General features: G+C 48.7%; 2 protein-coding genes across 2 annotated transcripts; one reads left to right on the top strand and one right to left on the bottom strand.

Annotated features, from left to right (window-relative positions):
* Positions 1-212: 212 nt before the first annotated feature.
* On the bottom strand, positions 213-745 carry LOC136519510 (protein GLUTAMINE DUMPER 6-like). Its single transcript, XM_066512903.1, has one exon. It carries the CDS (start codon positions 680-682, stop codon positions 332-334), a length of 351 nt encoding a protein of 116 aa, XP_066369000.1. The 5' UTR covers positions 683-745; the 3' UTR covers positions 213-331.
* Positions 746-3280: 2535 nt separating this feature from the next.
* LOC136524181 (zinc finger BED domain-containing protein RICESLEEPER 2-like) lies at positions 3281-13065 on the top strand. Its single transcript, XM_066517639.1, has 6 exons — positions 3281-3651; positions 4157-4187; positions 7070-7267; positions 7357-7412; positions 11194-12507; positions 12603-13065. Exons 1-6 carry the CDS (start codon positions 3281-3283, stop codon positions 13063-13065), a joined length of 2433 nt encoding a protein of 810 aa, XP_066373736.1.
* Positions 13066-18112: the final 5047 nt, after the last annotated feature.

The following is an 18112-nucleotide window of genomic DNA, read 5'->3' on the forward strand; positions in this document are numbered from 1 at the left end:
ACGACGCACGAATGCACGATCGATAGTATTGGACGAACAAAGCATGATCGGCGACGCACGTACGCAGCAGGAACGAATTTGCGTCAAAGAGAAGGCAAATCGATGAGATTCAGCTGAATGCAGCCAAAACAAAGCCGTGCGCGTTTATTCAAGATGGAAGCTTTGTCCCGAAACAGACCAAACCAGCTGCCGGTGATGGCGGCGGCGGCGGCTGGGCACCCTCGCGGCTCACGCCACCGAACTCCAAAGCAAAAGAACAAAGACCTCTCGATCGACAAAATTGTCCCCGCGTCGCGACGCGCTGGTTCTCCGGCTTCTCGCCCGCGGCTGGCTACACGGCCTCGGCCCCGGACGGTGGGGTGAAGGCGAGCGGCAGCGGCTTGGCGCTGGCGACGGCGATGAAGGACGGCAGGGCGTCGCCGGCCATGATCACCACGACCTTGGGCTCCCGGTCCAGCGGCACCAGCACCCTCACCGACGCCGCCTTCTCGTCTTCGGCCGACGACGACGCCTTGCGGCGCGTGCAGATGAGCACAAGCAGCGCCACCACGATGAGGCCCATCATCACCGCGAACCCCAGGAAGAGGTACGGCGTCGGCGTCCTCCACAGGCTCGACCGCCCGCCGCCGCCACCAGCCATTAGCACCGTCGGCGCCACACCTCCAACTCTCTCCGGCCTCATTTCTCTCTCTCTCTCCCAATAACTCTCTATATATCTTTTCTCTAGACTAGCTTAGCTTGCTGGTGTGGCTGCGGAATGGGTGCTTAATTGCCTTTGCCTGGCTGCAACTGAAGGTGCACGGAGGCGGGGAGGGGAGCGTATATATAGGGCGGGGAGGAGAAGGGCACGGTGGAGAAGAAACCGCGCACTCCTCTGCTTGGTTTGCTGAGTTGCCTGCCTCCCCCACGGCCAACCAGGTGCTGCTGGTTGCTGCTCAGCTGCTGTGGGATGGTGCGGCGGCTGGGTGCGAGCTTTGTTTTTCTCTCAGTCTCACGCCACATGCAGTCATGCTGGCGGCCAGCTGCCGCATGCACACGGACGGCACCAGGGGCGGATTTGGGCCTAGGGCAACTTGGGCCACGGCCCTAGGCGTGGCCCAAAAAGTCCCTTATAGTATATGTAGTTATCCCGCCTGGTTCTAGATATTGGGCTAATTGTGCACACCCCAAACGGCCTAGAAGTCCAGCACAAAGAGAAGAGAGGCAGAGCGCGCAGATGGGAAATCGCGGGCGCGGCCACGGCGCCCGTCTCCGTTCGGCCGTTCCTCTTCCTCTCCCACTCCGCGTTCTGAGCTGCTGCTAACCCTAGCGCCGGCGGCCGTCCTCCACCGAGAACCAAGCGTCGGTCCGCCCTCGGCCCTCGCTCATTGTCTGCCGTCCTCCCGTGGTCCCATCGGACGTTGGTTCTCCACGCGCCAGTTCTTCCGGCCCCGGCGCCACTGCTCTCACTACCGGAAAACGTCCTTTGCCGAGATCCGAGATTTTTGCCGAGAGCAAAAACGCGAGCTCTCGGCAAAGAAAAGGTTTGCCGAGGGCGGCTCTCGGCAAACACCGGCCGTCGGCAAGTGATAGGATTGCCGTGGGCCTGCATCTCGGCAAGCAACAGCTCTCGGCGAAGTGGGCCGTTTTGCCGAGAGCCGCGCTCGGCAAAAATGCCCGTCGGCAAAACGGTCCTTTGCCATAGGCCGCGCTCTCGGCAAAATCAGGCTCTCGGCAAAACATTACCGCGGGCCCATAGCCGTGACCTGCCCTGACAGCGTCACCGCTTTGCCGAGAGCCTCTCTGTTACTGCTCTCGGCAAAACTCTTTGCCGAGCGCCGCTCTCGGCAAATATTTGCCGAGAGCCCCTCCCAGGCTCTCGGCAAATGTGGTTTCTATATTTCATGTGCATGTGTTTCTCTTCTCCTAACTCTCTCCAATTAAATTATTTTTTCTTTCATATGCTCCAAACTTTTTTCTCTATAGACATACTACAGGTTGTACTCAATATTAAAATTTTGTGTATTTTTGTAATTATTTGCTATATATAATTAATTAATTGCATTTCAAAGAGTTTTTTTAATCGATTAAAATTTGAACAGCGATTGATTTAAACACGGGAAAAATTAAGTAGAAAATGATATTCATGCTATTTATGCATTATTAAAGGCAAATAACATCTTGTTGACGGTTTTTTTCACCTTTTATTTTACGAATGGAAGACCACGAACATATGTCGCCCAACGATTTAAAGATTCTTAAAAAAGGAAACGAAGTCGGAAAATTGTGATATTTGCAATGAAGTCATGGTATCACACTTGGAGGCTGTGGTAAAAAATTGAAAATGTTTCGCACAAGTGGTTGCGTATGATTCTTACTTACAATCTGAGACACCTCCGAATAAGTTTCATAAAGTTGAGAAGGATCCATTAGGATTTTCAAACAATGTCACGGTCGAATTAGTTTTGGAGTTCCAAACTCTTTGTATAGCCATTAGAGAGCATAAGTTGTAACACGGCAAAATTTCGTATTTTTCCGGAGCCGTTTGCTGTTTATTAATTTTTTTTTGGATATTATTTGCTGAGAGCTTCAGGGGATTGCTCTCGGCAAAGGCTCTTTGCCGAGAGCAACTGGGCCCGCTCTCGGCGCAGATTTCTTTTTTTTTTTACCTGGTCTGGATCAATGGTTCGCCGAGAGCTGGCTCTCAGCGAAGAGGTTTGCCGAGAGCTGCTCTTGGGAAAGATTTAATTTTTTTTAGAAATATCATTTTTTGTTCAGTTTACCGAGAGCTACTCTCGGCAAATAATAATTTTTATTTTTTTAATATTTTTTTGTGCAGTTAGCTAGTTAAAAAATTCGAACGAAATTTGAAAAAAAAATAACTTTACCGAGAGCCGGATCTGGGGGCTCTCGGCAAAGGGGGAAGGTTTGCCGAGAGCCTCCCAGATTTGGCTCTCGGCAAAGTGGCTTCAGACACTTCACCGTTTCGGCGCCTTATCTCTCTCACTCTTCACGCACGCACTCACACAGCCGCCGCCGCGAGGAGCGCCGCCGTCGTCGCGAGGAGCGCTGCCTAGCTCGGTGTGCCGCCGCCGCGAGCCTCGCCGTCGCCCAAGCCCCCTCGCCGCCGCAGCCCCGCAAGCCCGCTCCGGCTCGCCCCAGCCTGCCACGCCCGGTCGCGCGCGCTGCTGCCGCCGCTCCGCCCGAGCCTCGCCGCCGCCGCAGCTCGGCCAGCCCGCCCCATCCCGCCACGTCCGCCCGCGCGCGCCGGCGGCGGCCGCCGGCCCGCCCCAGCCCCGCCATGCACGGCCGTGCGCGCCGCGGCGGCCGCGCCCACTGGTCGTGCCCTCCACGGTCGGCCAGCCCGTCCAAGCCCGCCCAGCCCCAGCCACGCCACGCCCCGGCGCCGGCCGCGCCCCTCCTCGCCTGCCCCGCCGTGCGCGCCCCTCCTCGTCCTCGCCCTCGGGCTCGTCCTCACCCGCGCCCTAACTCGCCCTCGCGCGCGCCCCGACTCGCCCTCGTCCTCGCCCGCGCCCCTCCTCGACCTCGCCCTCGCGCGCGCCTCGACTTGCCCTCGTCCTCGCCCTCGGCCTCGTCCTCACCGTCAGCCTCGCCCTCGGCCTCGTCCTCATCGTCGGCCTCGCCCTCGCCCTCGCCGCGGAGAGGAACAAGGTATACTAAGTAGTATTAGTGGTAGTAGTAGTTAGTAGTTGTAGTAGTAGTCTAAGTAGTACTAGTGGTAGTAGTAGTAGTAGTCAGTAGTTAGTAGTTGTAGTAGTAGTTAGTAGTTGTAGTAGTGGTAGTAGTAGTGGTAGTAGTAGTTAGTAGTTGTAGTAGTGGTAGTAGTAGTTAGTGTAGTAGTAGTTGCATTAGTTAGAGTAGTAGTTGTAGTAGTGTTAGTAGTAGTTAGTAGTTGTAGTAGTGGTATTAGTAGTAGTTAGTAGTTAGTAGTTGTAGTAGTGGTATTAGTAGTGGTAGTAGTAGTTAGTGTAGTAGTAGTTGTAGTAGTTAGAGTAGTAGTAGTTGATAATTAAGCTGCATGTGGTTCCTTAATATATATGTGGTTGTCGGCCATCGTGCTGTGGTTTTCTTTCAGGTTTGGAAACCTCACCGTTCAGGGGAGATGCTGCCGAATTTTTGAGTTGACGTTATTTTGCTTCTTTCTTTCTTTTTGCAGGAGCCGAGTCAGAGTACCCCGGTGTCCCCAGGTCTGCCTGCACCGTGTTGCCTCGCCACTGCACCGACCCGCATGGCCCCGCTAGCCTGACTTCACCGCCACCTAAGGTATAACCACTCTTTCTTTGTCCTGGTCATGTATCTCCACGTAACCCAGTTAGGTGTCTCCCGTTCGAAAGAGATACGGTTAGAAATATGCAGATCTTTGCATATCAATAACCGTATCTGTTTCGAATTGTCCACGTTTTTTTGGATAGCCCGAGGATGCGCAAATGGTGTTAGTTTTCATGGTCTGCTCCGATCCGAGACAGAGTTTTGACAGTACCTTCCTGTTGTTCTCCGGATACACAATCTCCCTATCGGGACGTGTATTTGGAGAACAGCGGGGAGGTGCTGCCGAAATTCTATTTCGGATAGGACCAGACCATGGGAACTAACACCATCTACGCATCCTCGGGTGGGATTAGGACCTATCCTTACCTATTAGATGGTAGGAACGACGTGTAGATGCAAGTCCATGGTTATATTTATTACTTGGTGATATATATGTTAGAGGATGGATGACCGTGAGTGGATGTACTCGGGCCACCGGAGCGCCCGCGAGATTACCAGAGAATGGGTCGACAAGACCGAGGCTTTCATCAAGCAAGTATTTGACCAGGCTCCTGGAGCGCGTGCCGTTTTTTGTCCCTGCATCAACTGTAAGAACATAAAGAGGCAGACAAAGGAGGTGATGACTTCACATCTGGCTAGGCATGGATTTACTAAAAACTATACCCAGCGGACCCACCATGGTGAAGCCGATCATGGGAGAGAGGAGGTGGTGAGACCACGTGTCGAGGATTACAATGCTGATGCCGGGGTAGCAGCTTGGTTAGATGACTTTCACGAAGCACACTTTGCTGACGGACGTAGGCAGCAGGAGGAGGAGCCAGAGGCAAGCGCAAAGGCGTATTACGACATGTTGTCTGCGGCAGGGAAACCCCTTCATGGCCACACACAGATTTCAAAGCTTGATGGCATTTCACGCTTAATGGCCTTAAAGTCCTAGTTCAACCTCAGTTGAGAGAACTTTGATGAAATGTTGACAGTTATTGGCTCCATCCTTCCGGCCGGTCACCTTCTGCCACAGAACATGTACGAATCATAGAAGGTCCTTCGTGCACTTAAGATGCCGTATGAGCAGATACATGCTTGTCCGAAGGGCTACATCCTCTTTAGAAAAGCACACGCGGATGCAAATTACTGTCCAAAGTGTAAATCCTCTAGGTATCTGGAGGTAGACTCTGGTGATGGTGAGAAGAGGCAGAGTCCGTACCCCATGAAAATCCTATGGTACCCTCCATTCATACCGAGGATCCAACGGCTATTCATGACAGATGAGTCCGCGAAACAGATGATATGGCACAAAAATGGAAAAAGATACAGTCCTGAGAAGATGGTACATCTAGCCGATGGTGAAGCATGGCATCACTTTGATAACATTCATCATAACAAAAGTGGGGAGGCACGTAATGTGCGTGTTGCACTGGCAACAGATGGGTTCAATCCTTATGGAATGATGGCTGCCCCATACACTTGTTGGCCCATGTTTGTTATCCCTCTCAATCTCCCCCCTGGCGTCTCCTTCCAATGACAGAATGTGTTCTTGTCGTTGATAATTCCAGAACACCCTGGGAATAACATGGGTGTGTTCATGGAGCCTTTGTTCGATGAACTGGTCCATGCTTGGGACCATGGTGTATGGACATACGATCGAGCTACAAAGACAAACTTCAACATGCATGTTTGGTATCAATACTCCATGCATGACTTCCTAGCATATGGGATATTCAGCGCTTGGTGTGTTCACGGGAAGTTTCCATGCCCCTTGTGCAAGGCAGCTCTACAGTTAAATTGGCTGCAGAAGGGCGGCAAGTATTCCGTGTTCGACAAACATCGACAATTCCTCCCTGCTGAGCATCCATTTAGACGAGACATCAAGAACTTTACTAAAGGTGTCATGGTTACAGACCCCGCACCACAGATGATGACCGGTGCCGAGGTTCATGATTAGATAGATGCTCTCTGGATCAATGAAAAAGTGGTAGGTTCGTGGGATATGGTGAGGAGCATATGTGGACTCATAAGTCGCCCTTGATGATGCTCCCCTATTATAACGACCTTCTTCTTCCACACAACATTGATGTAATGCACATCGAGAAGAATGTTGCTGAGGCGCTTTGGGCAACGATCATGGACATTAAGGATAAGACGAAGGACAATGTAAAGGCGAGACTAGACCTGGCAACGATATGTGATAGACCAAAGCAACACATGCAACCTCCTAGAAGCGACAAGAAATGGACAAGGCCTAAGGCCGATTATAGATTGAAATTGGAACAAAAGAGAGAAGTATTAGAATGGTTCAAAACATTAATGTTCCCTGATGGGTATGCAGCGAATCTAAGGAGGGGAGTGAACTTATCTACCTTGCGAATCAACGGCCTGAAGAGTCATGACTATCACATATGGATTGAGTGTCTTCTTTCGGCGACGCTCCGAGGCTATGTCCCTGAGCATGTGTGGAAGACGCTAGCCGAGTTGAGCTATTTCTTTCGCTAGCTTTGTGCCAAGGAGTTATCTCGTAGCGTGGTTGCAGAATTGGAAAAAATAGCACCTGTGTTGCTCTGTAAGTTGGAGATGATCTTTCCACCCAGCTTCTTCAACCCGATGCATCATTTGATTCTGCACCTCCCGTATGAGGCACGAAATGGAGTCGTACATGCAGTAAGTCTTCAAATGCACCAATACATTGTTTAGTGCGAGTTATGTGCGAGTTTTGGGTAAGTCTTCCTCCCACTACTTTGCTCAATACATTGCATTCGCTAGAGTTTCTTGAACCAGTGTATTGATACATCTTTTCTATATGCAGGACTTCTTCAAATGCGCCGAGGGCTACGAGGCGAGGGCGGCCAAGGCATCAGCCAAATCTTTTAGAGGTCGCATCTCATACATGCATTACGAGGCGCGGCTCCAGGCCATCATTGATTACTGGGTCATCTACGAGCATCGGAAGGTAAAGAAAGAAGATGCAAGATTAATGCATCTGACCAAAGAGCAGTACCTGAAGGTAAATATACAACATCAATATTGATTTCTTCTGAGATTGGGTCAGCTTGAATTGTTCTTATATCTGTCAATGTACTTGATGTCGTACAGGTGCCTCCTGGCTGGTGCGCCAATAAAACGCGGGCCCAGCAGATGATGGTCGACAGGTGGGTGAGTGGAAATTGGGCGGATAACCACACCGTCCTCCGGGAATGACGTTTGCTGATGCTAGGTGTATCACACCACCAGGGCAACCTTAACATCCACGAATTCGGGGCTAGATGGGTACGTGACTTGGTGTAGCTTCATTTATTCTTTCAGATGTTTATTCCTGCATGATTTATAATCGTCTTGTTGTTTTTCTCACAGTCGGCTACACATCAAAACCAGCCATGCGGAAAGCTCAAGTCATGGGTTATGGCCCATAAGGGCAAGGCGACAGACAACATCAACTAGAACCCAGACGACCCAGCCAAGTCGTTCACCAACGAGAGCATCCCCGAGCGCATCAGTCAGTACACCGAGGCGGCAAGGGGAGTCCATGGGGCAGACTAGAATCCACACACCGCGGACATTGACGGTGACATCGTCATGAGGGTGGGAGGAGGCAAGAAGCATGGGCGGTACCTCATCGACAACAGCACGCTCGGCCCGCACACCACTCCCACTCTCTCACAGGTCCGGTCAAGCAGCATGAGCGGTAGCGTGCCCATACGCCCAAGGCAGGACACTTCGACGCATCATGTGGCAGCACTACAGGTTATTTCTGTTTTATTCGTCGTTCATTGGTTTTACATTCCTCGAAACTGCTTGTAACAATGCGGTGAAAAATTATAGACCCAGGTGCATGCGCTCGAGGAGCATAAGGCTAGGGTGGAGGAAGAGCGACAGAGGGAGCGGGAGGCCGAGCGACAGAGGTGGGAGGCCGAGTGGGCGAGGTTTGACGCCTTGGCTCAGTACGTGGCAAGTCTTGGCGTCACGATGGGTCGTCCAGCGCCACTAGAGCTATTCGCTCCTCCACCGCCTACCCATACCCACCTTACTCATACGTGAGTTCAACTTATCTAACAAAAGCTCTTTACTGTGCATGTCGGCCATCGTGCCGTTGATATGTGATGGGAGGCCTTCGTGCCGTTGATATATATGTGTGCCGGCCATCGTGCCGTTGATATGTGGTGGGCGGCCATCGTGTCGTTGGTTTTCTTGTAGGTTTTGGAAACCCCACCGTGCAGGGGAGGTGCTGCCGAAATTTTGATGTGTCTAGGCTTAGATTACAATTTTATACCTAGTTCTGCAAATTTTGACTTGTCTACGCTTAGATTACAATTATATGCCTTAGTATTACTATAATTACTAATTTTTCTTCTCTTTTGTGCAGAATCAATCGGTGGGTTCGAATGATGTGCCTGAGCAGCCGCCATCGGGAGGGTCGTGGCACCAACCGTATCCACAACTTCCGCCGTATCAGCAGCCGTCGGGAGGGTCGGGGTACAAGCCGTATCCACACCTTCCGCCACAGCAGCAGCCACCGTCGGGAGGGTGGGAGCCTTGGGGGTGAGCCTGTTGTTCTTCATCATGTATTAGCACTTTGTGACATGAGCTTGTGTGAGATGAACTTAGCACTTTGAGATAGACATGTGTTGTTGGATTTGAGATGTTTAGATGGATTATAATGTGAGACATGTGATGTGGATGACATATTTGTGATATATGTGATGTGGATGATGTGTTATATTTGTGAAATATGTGTTGTTGAAGCTGGAAATATAAACAAAAATAAAAAAAATGCTCTCTGGACTCTTTGCCGAGAGTAGGGCTCTCGGCAAATCTACCTCTTTGCTGAGAGCCTAGCTCTCGGCAAATCTGCCTCTTTGCCGAGAGCTTGGTGGTTGGCTCTCGGCAAACCTTTTTTTTTAAAACCACCTCGGCCGCAAATCTTTTTTTAACAATTCTTTGCCGACGGTCACTCTCAGCAAAGAAGTTCTTTGCCGACGGTCGCTCTCGGCAAAGAAGTTGTCACACCGTTAGCGGTCGTTTGGCCGTTACTAGGGCGCGCCAGTTTGCCGAGAGCTAGAGTTTGCCGAGAGTCTTGCCATTACTCTCGGTAAATATTTTGCCGAGAGGGGCTCTCGGTAAAGAATCCTTTGCCGGTAGATGTTTTGCCGACGGCTCTTTGCCGAGAGCTGCTCTCGGCAAATAGTTTGCCGAGCGTCAACTCGTCTTTGCCGAGAGCTTCGGGCTCTCTGTAAAGGCCGAGAGTCCGGTAGTGTCTGCCGCCCAGCACGGCGGTGGCCGCCTGGGCCTGGCCACAGGCCGCACTAGATGGCGTCCCGCGCCCGGCAGGCCAGCATTTTGGCGCAAGCAAGCGGCAACAGCACAACAGGCAGGCGCAGGCCACAGGCGCCTCTATCTCTATGGTGTGCTGGAGTACGTAGTACTGGTCTGTGCCTCTGTGCTCTGTTAGACTATTATTACTCGCCGATTGCAAGAGGGTTAACTGACTAAGCCTTGGTAATTCTTCCCCATTCTCAAATCTAAGATCTGTTTTAAAGTTTAACTCTCCCCGATCTAGAAATTCCTAAATGATTAATTGATTATTATGCTGATATTTGTCAAGTCTGAGTCGAGGAATAATATTGTCAGATGGGGTAATTGGTTGAATTATAGGACGATTTGTTATGTTAAACTAGATATCTTTGCAAGCATCAAAGGTGAAAATAATTTGTATCAATTATGTTGTGTATTCGAGCATGGAATTGAGATATCATCTAAATTTATACATTTATAGGCTAGTTTATTATCTATCATTATTATTAGGTCTGGTGTGGTTAGTATTTTAATCCGGCGCAGAACATATATACACTTTGATAGTGGCCCTGGGTGCCAAAATCGACAAGCTCCGCCACTGGACGGCACTATACTTGGCCATGCAGCACGAGGCACTAAGGCACGACATGAAGCATGGAAAAAAAGCCCGACACGAACCCGGCATGGCCCGATGAAACTCGGGCCCGGGCTGGCCCGGCCCGCTGCTCAGGCCGTGCTTGGGCTGACCCCCAAGCCCGTGGGACAGCATGGCCCGGCACGAGAAATGGAGGGAGGCCCGACAGCGGCCCGAGGCAGCCAGCCCATTCAGCCCACGGCCACGGCCCATGCTCGGCCGGTCGGCCTCGGCCCCTCCCTTCATATATAAGGGACACGGGTGACGGCCACCCCCTCACAACCCTAATCCATTCGACATTTCGACTCCACTCCACCCGCTGACCCGCTGCGCAGCGCCCACACCGCTCTCGTCTTCGCCTCGCCTTCGCCGCGCTGCCGTCTCCTCGGTGTTCGACCTCATCGACTCCGGTGACCTTGATCTGCCTTTCGCCGCCAACCAGCCTTTCCCTCCTCCCCCCTGATCTCCTTCCTCTCTCCCTCTCCCTTCCCCTCTTGGTGATATGTGAGTTCGTGTTCCTGTCAGTGTCACCCCTCCTCCGCCGCTCACCATCCTTGCTAACGGTCTGTCGTCTTCTCTGCGGGGGTCGTCGTCTTCTCCGGCACCGGGCTCCGGTTGTGCAGGTAAACCCTAACCCTAACCCTAGCATCTTCTTTCTTGATCTGATTCTGTCATCTGATGTGTTTCTTGATCTACAGGTCGGTAGCCGATGCTTCCTCTTCTAGCTGCGGCGTAGAGCGAGCTCGGCGGCCACCCACACCGTCGAGGAGCGGGGCCAGAGCGGTCACTGCCATGGCGGATGACGATGCCGTCCTACCGAGCATGGCCCCCGAGGGCGAGGACGATGACAACCTCTGAGAGGACGCAGCTGCCTTGTTCGGTGTCAATCTCGGAGCCAGCCAGGCTCCGATCGATCTTGACGGTGGCGGTGGTGAAGGGACGACGACGGCTGGGACTGGCTCCAACACCAACAGCTCTGATCCATCTGTTTCTGGTAATGCAACCAGAGTTGGTAAGCGCAAATCTCATGTCTGGGCTGACTTTGATGAGATCTATGAGAATGTGAACAGCAGTAGAATTTGCACTAAAGCTGTTTGCAAAATGTGTAAGGCTACTTTGTCTGCTAGATCTATTTCTGGAACTGGGCACTTGAAGAGGCACCAGAAATCATGTATGGAAAAAACTAATCGACGTGCTACTATTCAGTCTAGGCTTGCGCTTAATCCTGATGGTTTGCGCAACTGGGACTATAAACCTGATGTAGCTAGACAGGAGTTGTGTCGATTGATTGCTAGGCTTGATCTTCCCTTAGGTATTGGTGACACTGATGCATGGGAGGAGTACATTCAACGTGCTCATAACCCTATTTTTACTAGGGTCTCCCGGCAGGCCACCACTAGAGACCTAAGTAAGTTATTCACTGAACATCGTAATATGCTTAAGAATCATATTTTGCGTGGTGCTTCATCTGTTGGTTTGACATCTGACATTTGGTCTCATAATGCTAAGGAGGACTACATTAGTGTAGTTGCTCATTTTGTGAGTGCTGACTGGGAGCTACAGAAAAAGGTAATTGGGTTGAGATTGATTGAGGTGAAGCATACTGGTCAGAACATTGCTGAAAAAATTGGTTCTGTGATTGAGGAATTTGGTTTGATTGACAAGATCTTTTCTGTTACTCTAGATAATGCTTCTTCTAATGCAAAAGTAATGGAAACTTTGACACCTTTGTTTGCAGAATACTTGGGTTCTGATCCAGCCCCTACACCTTCTGATCCTAATAAAAGAACTTATCACCTTATTCATCAATGTTGTGCTTGTCATATCATAAATTTTATTGTTAAATCTGGTTTAAAGAGGTTCAAACCTTACACAAAAGATTTTAGAACTGCTATTAACTTCTTAAATTCTTCTAATCATAGAATTGCTAAGTTTAAGAACTACTGCAATGCTCAAGGTTTAAGACCTAGGAAGTTTGGTTTGGATATGGATGTTAGATGGAATGCTACATACATTATGCTTAAACACCTGCTGCCATATAAGGAAGTTTTTTCTGTGTTCATTAATGCTAATTTTGGGGCTGAATTGTTAACTCCAAGGCATTGGCATATAGCTGCAAAGGTATTGGAATTCCTGGAAGTATTTTATGAATCAACTGTTGTTCTTTCTAGTGTGTACTATCCAACTAGCCCTCTTGTTTTGCATCATCTGCTTGACATTTCTGCTCATTTGGATGAAAGTGAAAAGGATCAAAATCTGATAGCTGTTGTGTATCCGATGAAACTAAAATTTTTTAAATACTGGGAAAATATACCTCTGCTGTATTCATTTGCTTTCATTCTTGATCAAGAGCTAAGATGAGATGTCTGTTTAATGTCCTAGTAATTCTAAAAGAAAACCTTGGTGTTAATTACAGTTCATATTATGCTTCTGTTAAAACTGAACTTTATAAGTTGTTTGCCAAGTATGACAGCAAGTTTGGTGCAGCTAAAAATAGAAGGGCTGCACATCCTGCAGGCCAAACTGGTAAGAGAAAACAGGCTTGGGGAAGAATATTTGGAGGCCCTGGAGCCTCTGGTGTTATTGGTCCATCCCCTACCCCAACTTCATTTGCTGCATCTGTTGGTTGTGAGCTCACGGCTTACCTGGACAGTGACAATGTCACTGCATATGAAAATGACTTTGATTTGCTTCTCTGGTGGCGTGACCATAAACTAACCTTTCCCGTTTTATCTATAATGGCAAAAGATATAATGTCTGTTCCAGTGTCTACTGTGTCTTCAGAATCATGCTTCAGCTTGACAGGAAGGATACTTGAAGAGCGGCGCCGACGCTTGTTGCCAGAACATGTGGAGATGCTTGCTTGCATCAAGGATTAGGAGTTGGGAGAACGAAGACTACAACATTCAATAGATAACCAAGAGTTGGCAAGCTACTTCGAGCATTTATATCTTGATGAAGAAATTGAGAATGCATCTGGGGCTCCTTCGACTGGTACATCAGTGGCTTCTGCATCTACTTCTGCTGGTACTTAGTGTTCTCTGTTATGAGAGTTGAGAGATGAGATATGAGAGTGAGTTGAGAACTTGAGATTGAGAGGAGAGATGAGAGATGAGAATTGAGATGAAACTGAGAGTGACATTTGTATCTGAACTTTGAACTTATCATTATAAGAGCTATGCTGCACTCTTTTTTTCTTTCTAGGGTTTCTCACAAGGGTGAGTTTTACCTAGAAAGGTTTTTAATGAGGCAGCATTGCACACAGCTCAATTATCTTTTTCAGTCTTGTTTGTGCATTGTTATTTTGTGATTGTGAGTTGAGTTGTGATTGTGACTTGTGAGTTGTGAGTTGTGACTGGTCAATGGTCTAGTTGTTAATTGTTATCTTTGAATCCGGTCTAGTTGTGAACTTGTGATTGTGAGTTGTGATTATGAATCTGTGATCTCTTATCCTTTATGTTTTCTGTGAAATTTGATTCCAAATTTGAAAACTGAAGTTAGAGCTAAATTTGCTGGTGTGTTTACAGAATTACGGGCTGTGGGCTGACACGGCCCGATATTTTCGCCGGGCTAGTCGGGCTGGCACGGCCCGAAAATCAGCCCGCGGGGCTGTGCTTGGGCCGAATGCCAGGCACAAGGCCCGTGCTGGCACGGCCCGCAGGCACGACGTGCCGTGCCGGCCCGAGAAGTTGCGGGCCGTGCCTGGCCCGTGCCCATGCCGGGCCGTGCCGGGCCGGCCCGATGGCCATATATAGATGGCACAAGGAGAAGGCGGTCTCGTAGATTTTTTAAGAAAAATATTTTATTGTACTGACTTTATTAATGCAAATCCAAATATTTTCAGAAAGGCTAATGATCAACCAGTTGATTTGCCGGTTGTTATCAACTGTCTTTTGGGTCGTGCGAAGCGGAAGCGTCGGCCTCCCCCCGCCTGCGATCATGCTAGCACGTGCGTGCGTGTGATGCGTCCTTGTGCGTGTGGTCGGTGCCTATGTCCCTGCCTGACACACGAACACGAGCACGAAACACCCAGCGACAATCTCTCCTCTCTCACCTCCTTGTGTGGATTTTGTTTTTTTTATTTCTGAAGAATTTGTGAATAATTTGATATATATTTCTCTGATGTCTGGAATTCATAGAAATAATTTGTAAATCTTTTTGAAAAATTTGGCATATATTTGTGTTATTCCCAAATTACATCACTTTTTCAATAAATTACACGGAAAAAATCATTGTAAATATAGTAATAAGGCAGTGTAAATATAGTTATAAAACAACGTAAGTGTATGAGAAAAATTTGGTTGATGGGAGGGGCTAAAACAATCGGTTGTTGACTAGACATTTCCAATATTTTTCATGTTTTCTGGTTCTGGCGCCCCTTTTTTGTGTGCCAGTATAGTTGTATATGTTCGTATATGGGCTTTATCTGTAACTAATACGACAAGCCTAAAACCAAATTACACATTTTTAACCAACATTCGATCGACTAGAAACCACTGACCCAAGACAACCTTGCGACTTTCCTTTTTTTTAAAAAAAAAAAAAAGGTGTTTCAGCGATTTTTCATTTTTAGAAAGTTACACCGTCATATTCACAGTTTTTGTGCGTAGTGTCCCGCGGGACATAACTTACCACCACAACATTTAATCATGATTTTTCAATATATCTTTGATAAAAATTTATATACAACTTTTTCTACAATGAATCTGCGGCCGTTTCAAATTATAAGATATATTCCGAAATATATATTTTCATAATTTACCTCTTTGATGCATTAGATGTTAATAGTCTTCTCCTTACACTAGATAAGGTTTTCAAACCAAAGAAAAATATGTTTAAGCATCCAAAAAATCCAAGAATAATTCTAGAGAGATGTGTCATAACAAGATACACCCAAAATAGAATATCTGTAGCTCGTGAAATTATTTATGGAGGTTTCCAAAATTTTGATTGAGCTATAGAAAAGTAGAAAAAAATCTAGAAAATTAGACTAGGAGCTTTCAAATAAACACACTATACAGACCGAAAGATATCGATGCTTCTCTGCTCCATAAACACGGACAAACTAGGTTGTAGAGGTATATTTATAGAGCAGGAGTAGCACTAGCAAAGTAGTGTACGTGAGGCGAGGAGCCGAGCCATGCGTCACTCATCAGCGGCGGATTGATGGATGGAACTGGCTGGCACTGTCCGGCAGCTAGCTGCAGGTCGCGTCTGGCGTTTCCGAGTCGCGGCGTCACTGGATCCTCCTACGCGGCCACATGCCCTTGCTGTACTCCGTGTGGAACCTTCTAGCGCTCCCGGCGGCGGAGAGCAGGCTAGTGTAGGCTGGGGTCTGGTCTGGCACGTGCGTGGAAGCCTGCACATCCTGCAGAGATAGGAGTGCGTGCGTGCGTGCGGCGGACGCCGGCGCGATGCGTTGCGTGCAGCGTGCGCGCCCCGAGAACGAGAAGCAAGTGCGTCGAACGGCTTCAAATCCGCCCGGTCTACTATGATGATGCGTCCGCAAAGATTGCTCGGCAAGCCGATCGGTGACTCTTTCCTGTTCGTCCCAGCTGGAGATCATCGGTCCACTCCACATGTATAGATGGCAAAATGGAACCGATCCCGTAAGCAAAGATAGGTCCAGCGAGCCGTTCCATGCTGCCCGACACGACAAAGCTAGACCATATTTCAGGGAGGTGCACTGGTTTTATGGGTGCTTAGATTTGTGTCATAAGGACGTGTATATGTAGCTTGGTCGCTCGGTCGTGTTTGGCTTATAAGTTATGACTGAAAGTATTATTGACTGATTTGGTGTGAGAGAAAAATATTGTTTGTTGGCTGGAAACAAACTAAAAACAAGCCAAACAAGCCCAAACGAACAGGACGATCGTGAAAATTATAGTTTTTGTTTTTTGTTTTTAGAGTAGGTTCAATCACACCACCTACATACTGTCATGCCAACCAGTGAACATGATGGATAGTGTTAGCCTAATAAACCTATTACCAAAAAAAATCAACCAGAAAAAGTCATTGAATGGTCAAAACTGATCCAATCGTCTCAATGACATGGATCGGCCGTTAGCCAAGGAAGGGGCAATCGATGGCTCGAGGGAGGATGGAGGAAGCGACAACCAAATGTCTTAGGAGAGGAAGCAGCGTTTGGCGACCAGTGGGGGAGAGGAAGGAGGCATCTAGCAAGGGGATGATGAAGGAGTGATGGGGGGCTTGGGCATACATGAGACAGCACCATAATTAATGCTTGTTTAGTTCTCAAAAACTTTTTCAAAAAATGATATAGTAGCCATCACATCGAATCTTGCGATACGTGCATGGAGCATTAAATGTAGACGAAAAAAACTAATTGCACGATTTGGTTGGAAATTACGAGACGAACGTTTTGAGCCTAATTAGTCCATGATTGAATAATAATTGCCAAATAAAAACGAAAGTGCTACCGTAACCAAATTTCCAAAATTCGCGAACTAAACACAACCTTACTCGGTTTAAGAGGGAGGAATGCAAGCGGTGGCTTTGGAGTTGGGGAGGACGTTCAGGAGAGAGGAGAGAGTGTGTGTGTGCGGTGACGAAGGTTTGGAGTGGAGAATATATGTTTTGGGTGCACTTTTTTTTGTTATTGTTCAGATAACATGTAATTTTGCTAAATATACTGGGAAGCTCTCATACTTCTTTTAAAAACATATAATTTTGTTATTGTTTGACTACAAAATATGAATGGTTTCTTATAAATTATCACTTTAATTATACTAATTGGTTGTTTAAGATTGTCAACCAAAAATTTCAAAATCCGAAATATAGAAACTCTTGTGTATTATATTTGGCCTTGAAATTTAGCGACCGATGTTGAGTTTGATCTTGTATTCAATATGGCTTTGAAATTTAGGACATATTTGGTTGGCTAACACCCAACCAATCTCCAGAAAGCTATTTTTTAGTTGTTTAGTTGCTTGTCACGCCCAGCTAAACCACTTTAGAGGCCTTAGCCATGCAAAAACAAAATGGAGATCCGTTTTTCCGTGGCTAGACTTGGCTAAGCCGGCGTTGAAGTGTCGTCACCGCCAGCGCCTGGTTCTCCGTGCCCGCCGGTCCTCCGCTCGCGCTCCTCTGCTCCTCCGCTCGCGCTCCTCTGCCCGCTCCTGCGCGAGGCGGCAAGCTCGGTGGCGGGCTCGCGAGGCGGCGCAGTCGGCGGCAAGCTCGGTGGCGGGTTCGCAAGGCGGCGCATGGCTCGTGCGGCACGGGTGTGACGCGGTGGTGTCGTGTTGATGCCCGTGGGAACTCGCGCTGCTTCCATCCGGTGCTGCGGCCATGGAGCCATGCCGTGCTGCGGCCATGGAGCCAGCTGGAGGCCTGTCCCTGTGCCACGAGCAGACGAGTTGTTGCTGCATAGCAGCATAGGGCTGCCCTTACCTGCGGCAGTTGACTCTCTTCCGATCCGTCGGCCCGCAGCCGACCACCAAATCGGCGTTGCTGCTATGGCAGCCAACTCCACGGAGAAGGCGCGGGCTGCTGCTGGTGCTACCGTCGGCCCGCCGGCTCGGTTCGTTGCTGGTTCATTAAAAAATACTATTGACTGGTTTATGTGAGAGAAAAATACTGTTTCAGCTAGAAATTTATGATCGTTTACGATAAGCCATAGCCAAACGAACAGGCTGCATGCTACTGCTGCTGGTGCTGTCCTTCTGGTGCTCCTCCTGTGTTGCCGTCGTCTATGTGCTGCTGCTGCCGTGCTCCTCCTCCTGCTGCTGCCGCCGCCAAGGATGCTCACCACGATCAAATTTCTCAAAGGGGTACACCCTGCACCCCAGGCTTAGGCCTAGACAGTACAGAACAACCAGAAGTTGACTTAGTAAAAGCAAGCTAACGTTAGAAACGATATGCAATATAAACGACGAAGAACAGTAGATCAAACACAGGGAACACGGG

Source organism: Miscanthus floridulus, chromosome 18, assembly GCF_019320115.1.
Source record: "Miscanthus floridulus cultivar M001 chromosome 18, ASM1932011v1, whole genome shotgun sequence".
Taxonomy (NCBI): Eukaryota; Viridiplantae; Streptophyta; class Magnoliopsida; order Poales; family Poaceae; genus Miscanthus; species Miscanthus floridulus.

Coding starts and splice junctions, on each gene's coding strand:
- LOC136519510 (XM_066512903.1), bottom strand. CDS start 682: ATGAGGCCGGAGAGAGTTGGAGGTGTGGCGCCGACGGTGCTAATGGCT.
- LOC136524181 (XM_066517639.1), top strand. CDS start 3,281: ATGCACGGCCGTGCGCGCCGCGGCGGCCGCGCCCACTGGTCGTGCCCT. Junction 4,188..7,069: donor GAGTACCCCGGTGTCCCCAG/GTCTGCCTGCAC, acceptor TTCTATATGCAG/GACTTCTTCAAATGCGCCGA. Junction 7,268..7,356: donor CCAAAGAGCAGTACCTGAAG/GTAAATATACAA, acceptor GATGTCGTACAG/GTGCCTCCTGGCTGGTGCGC.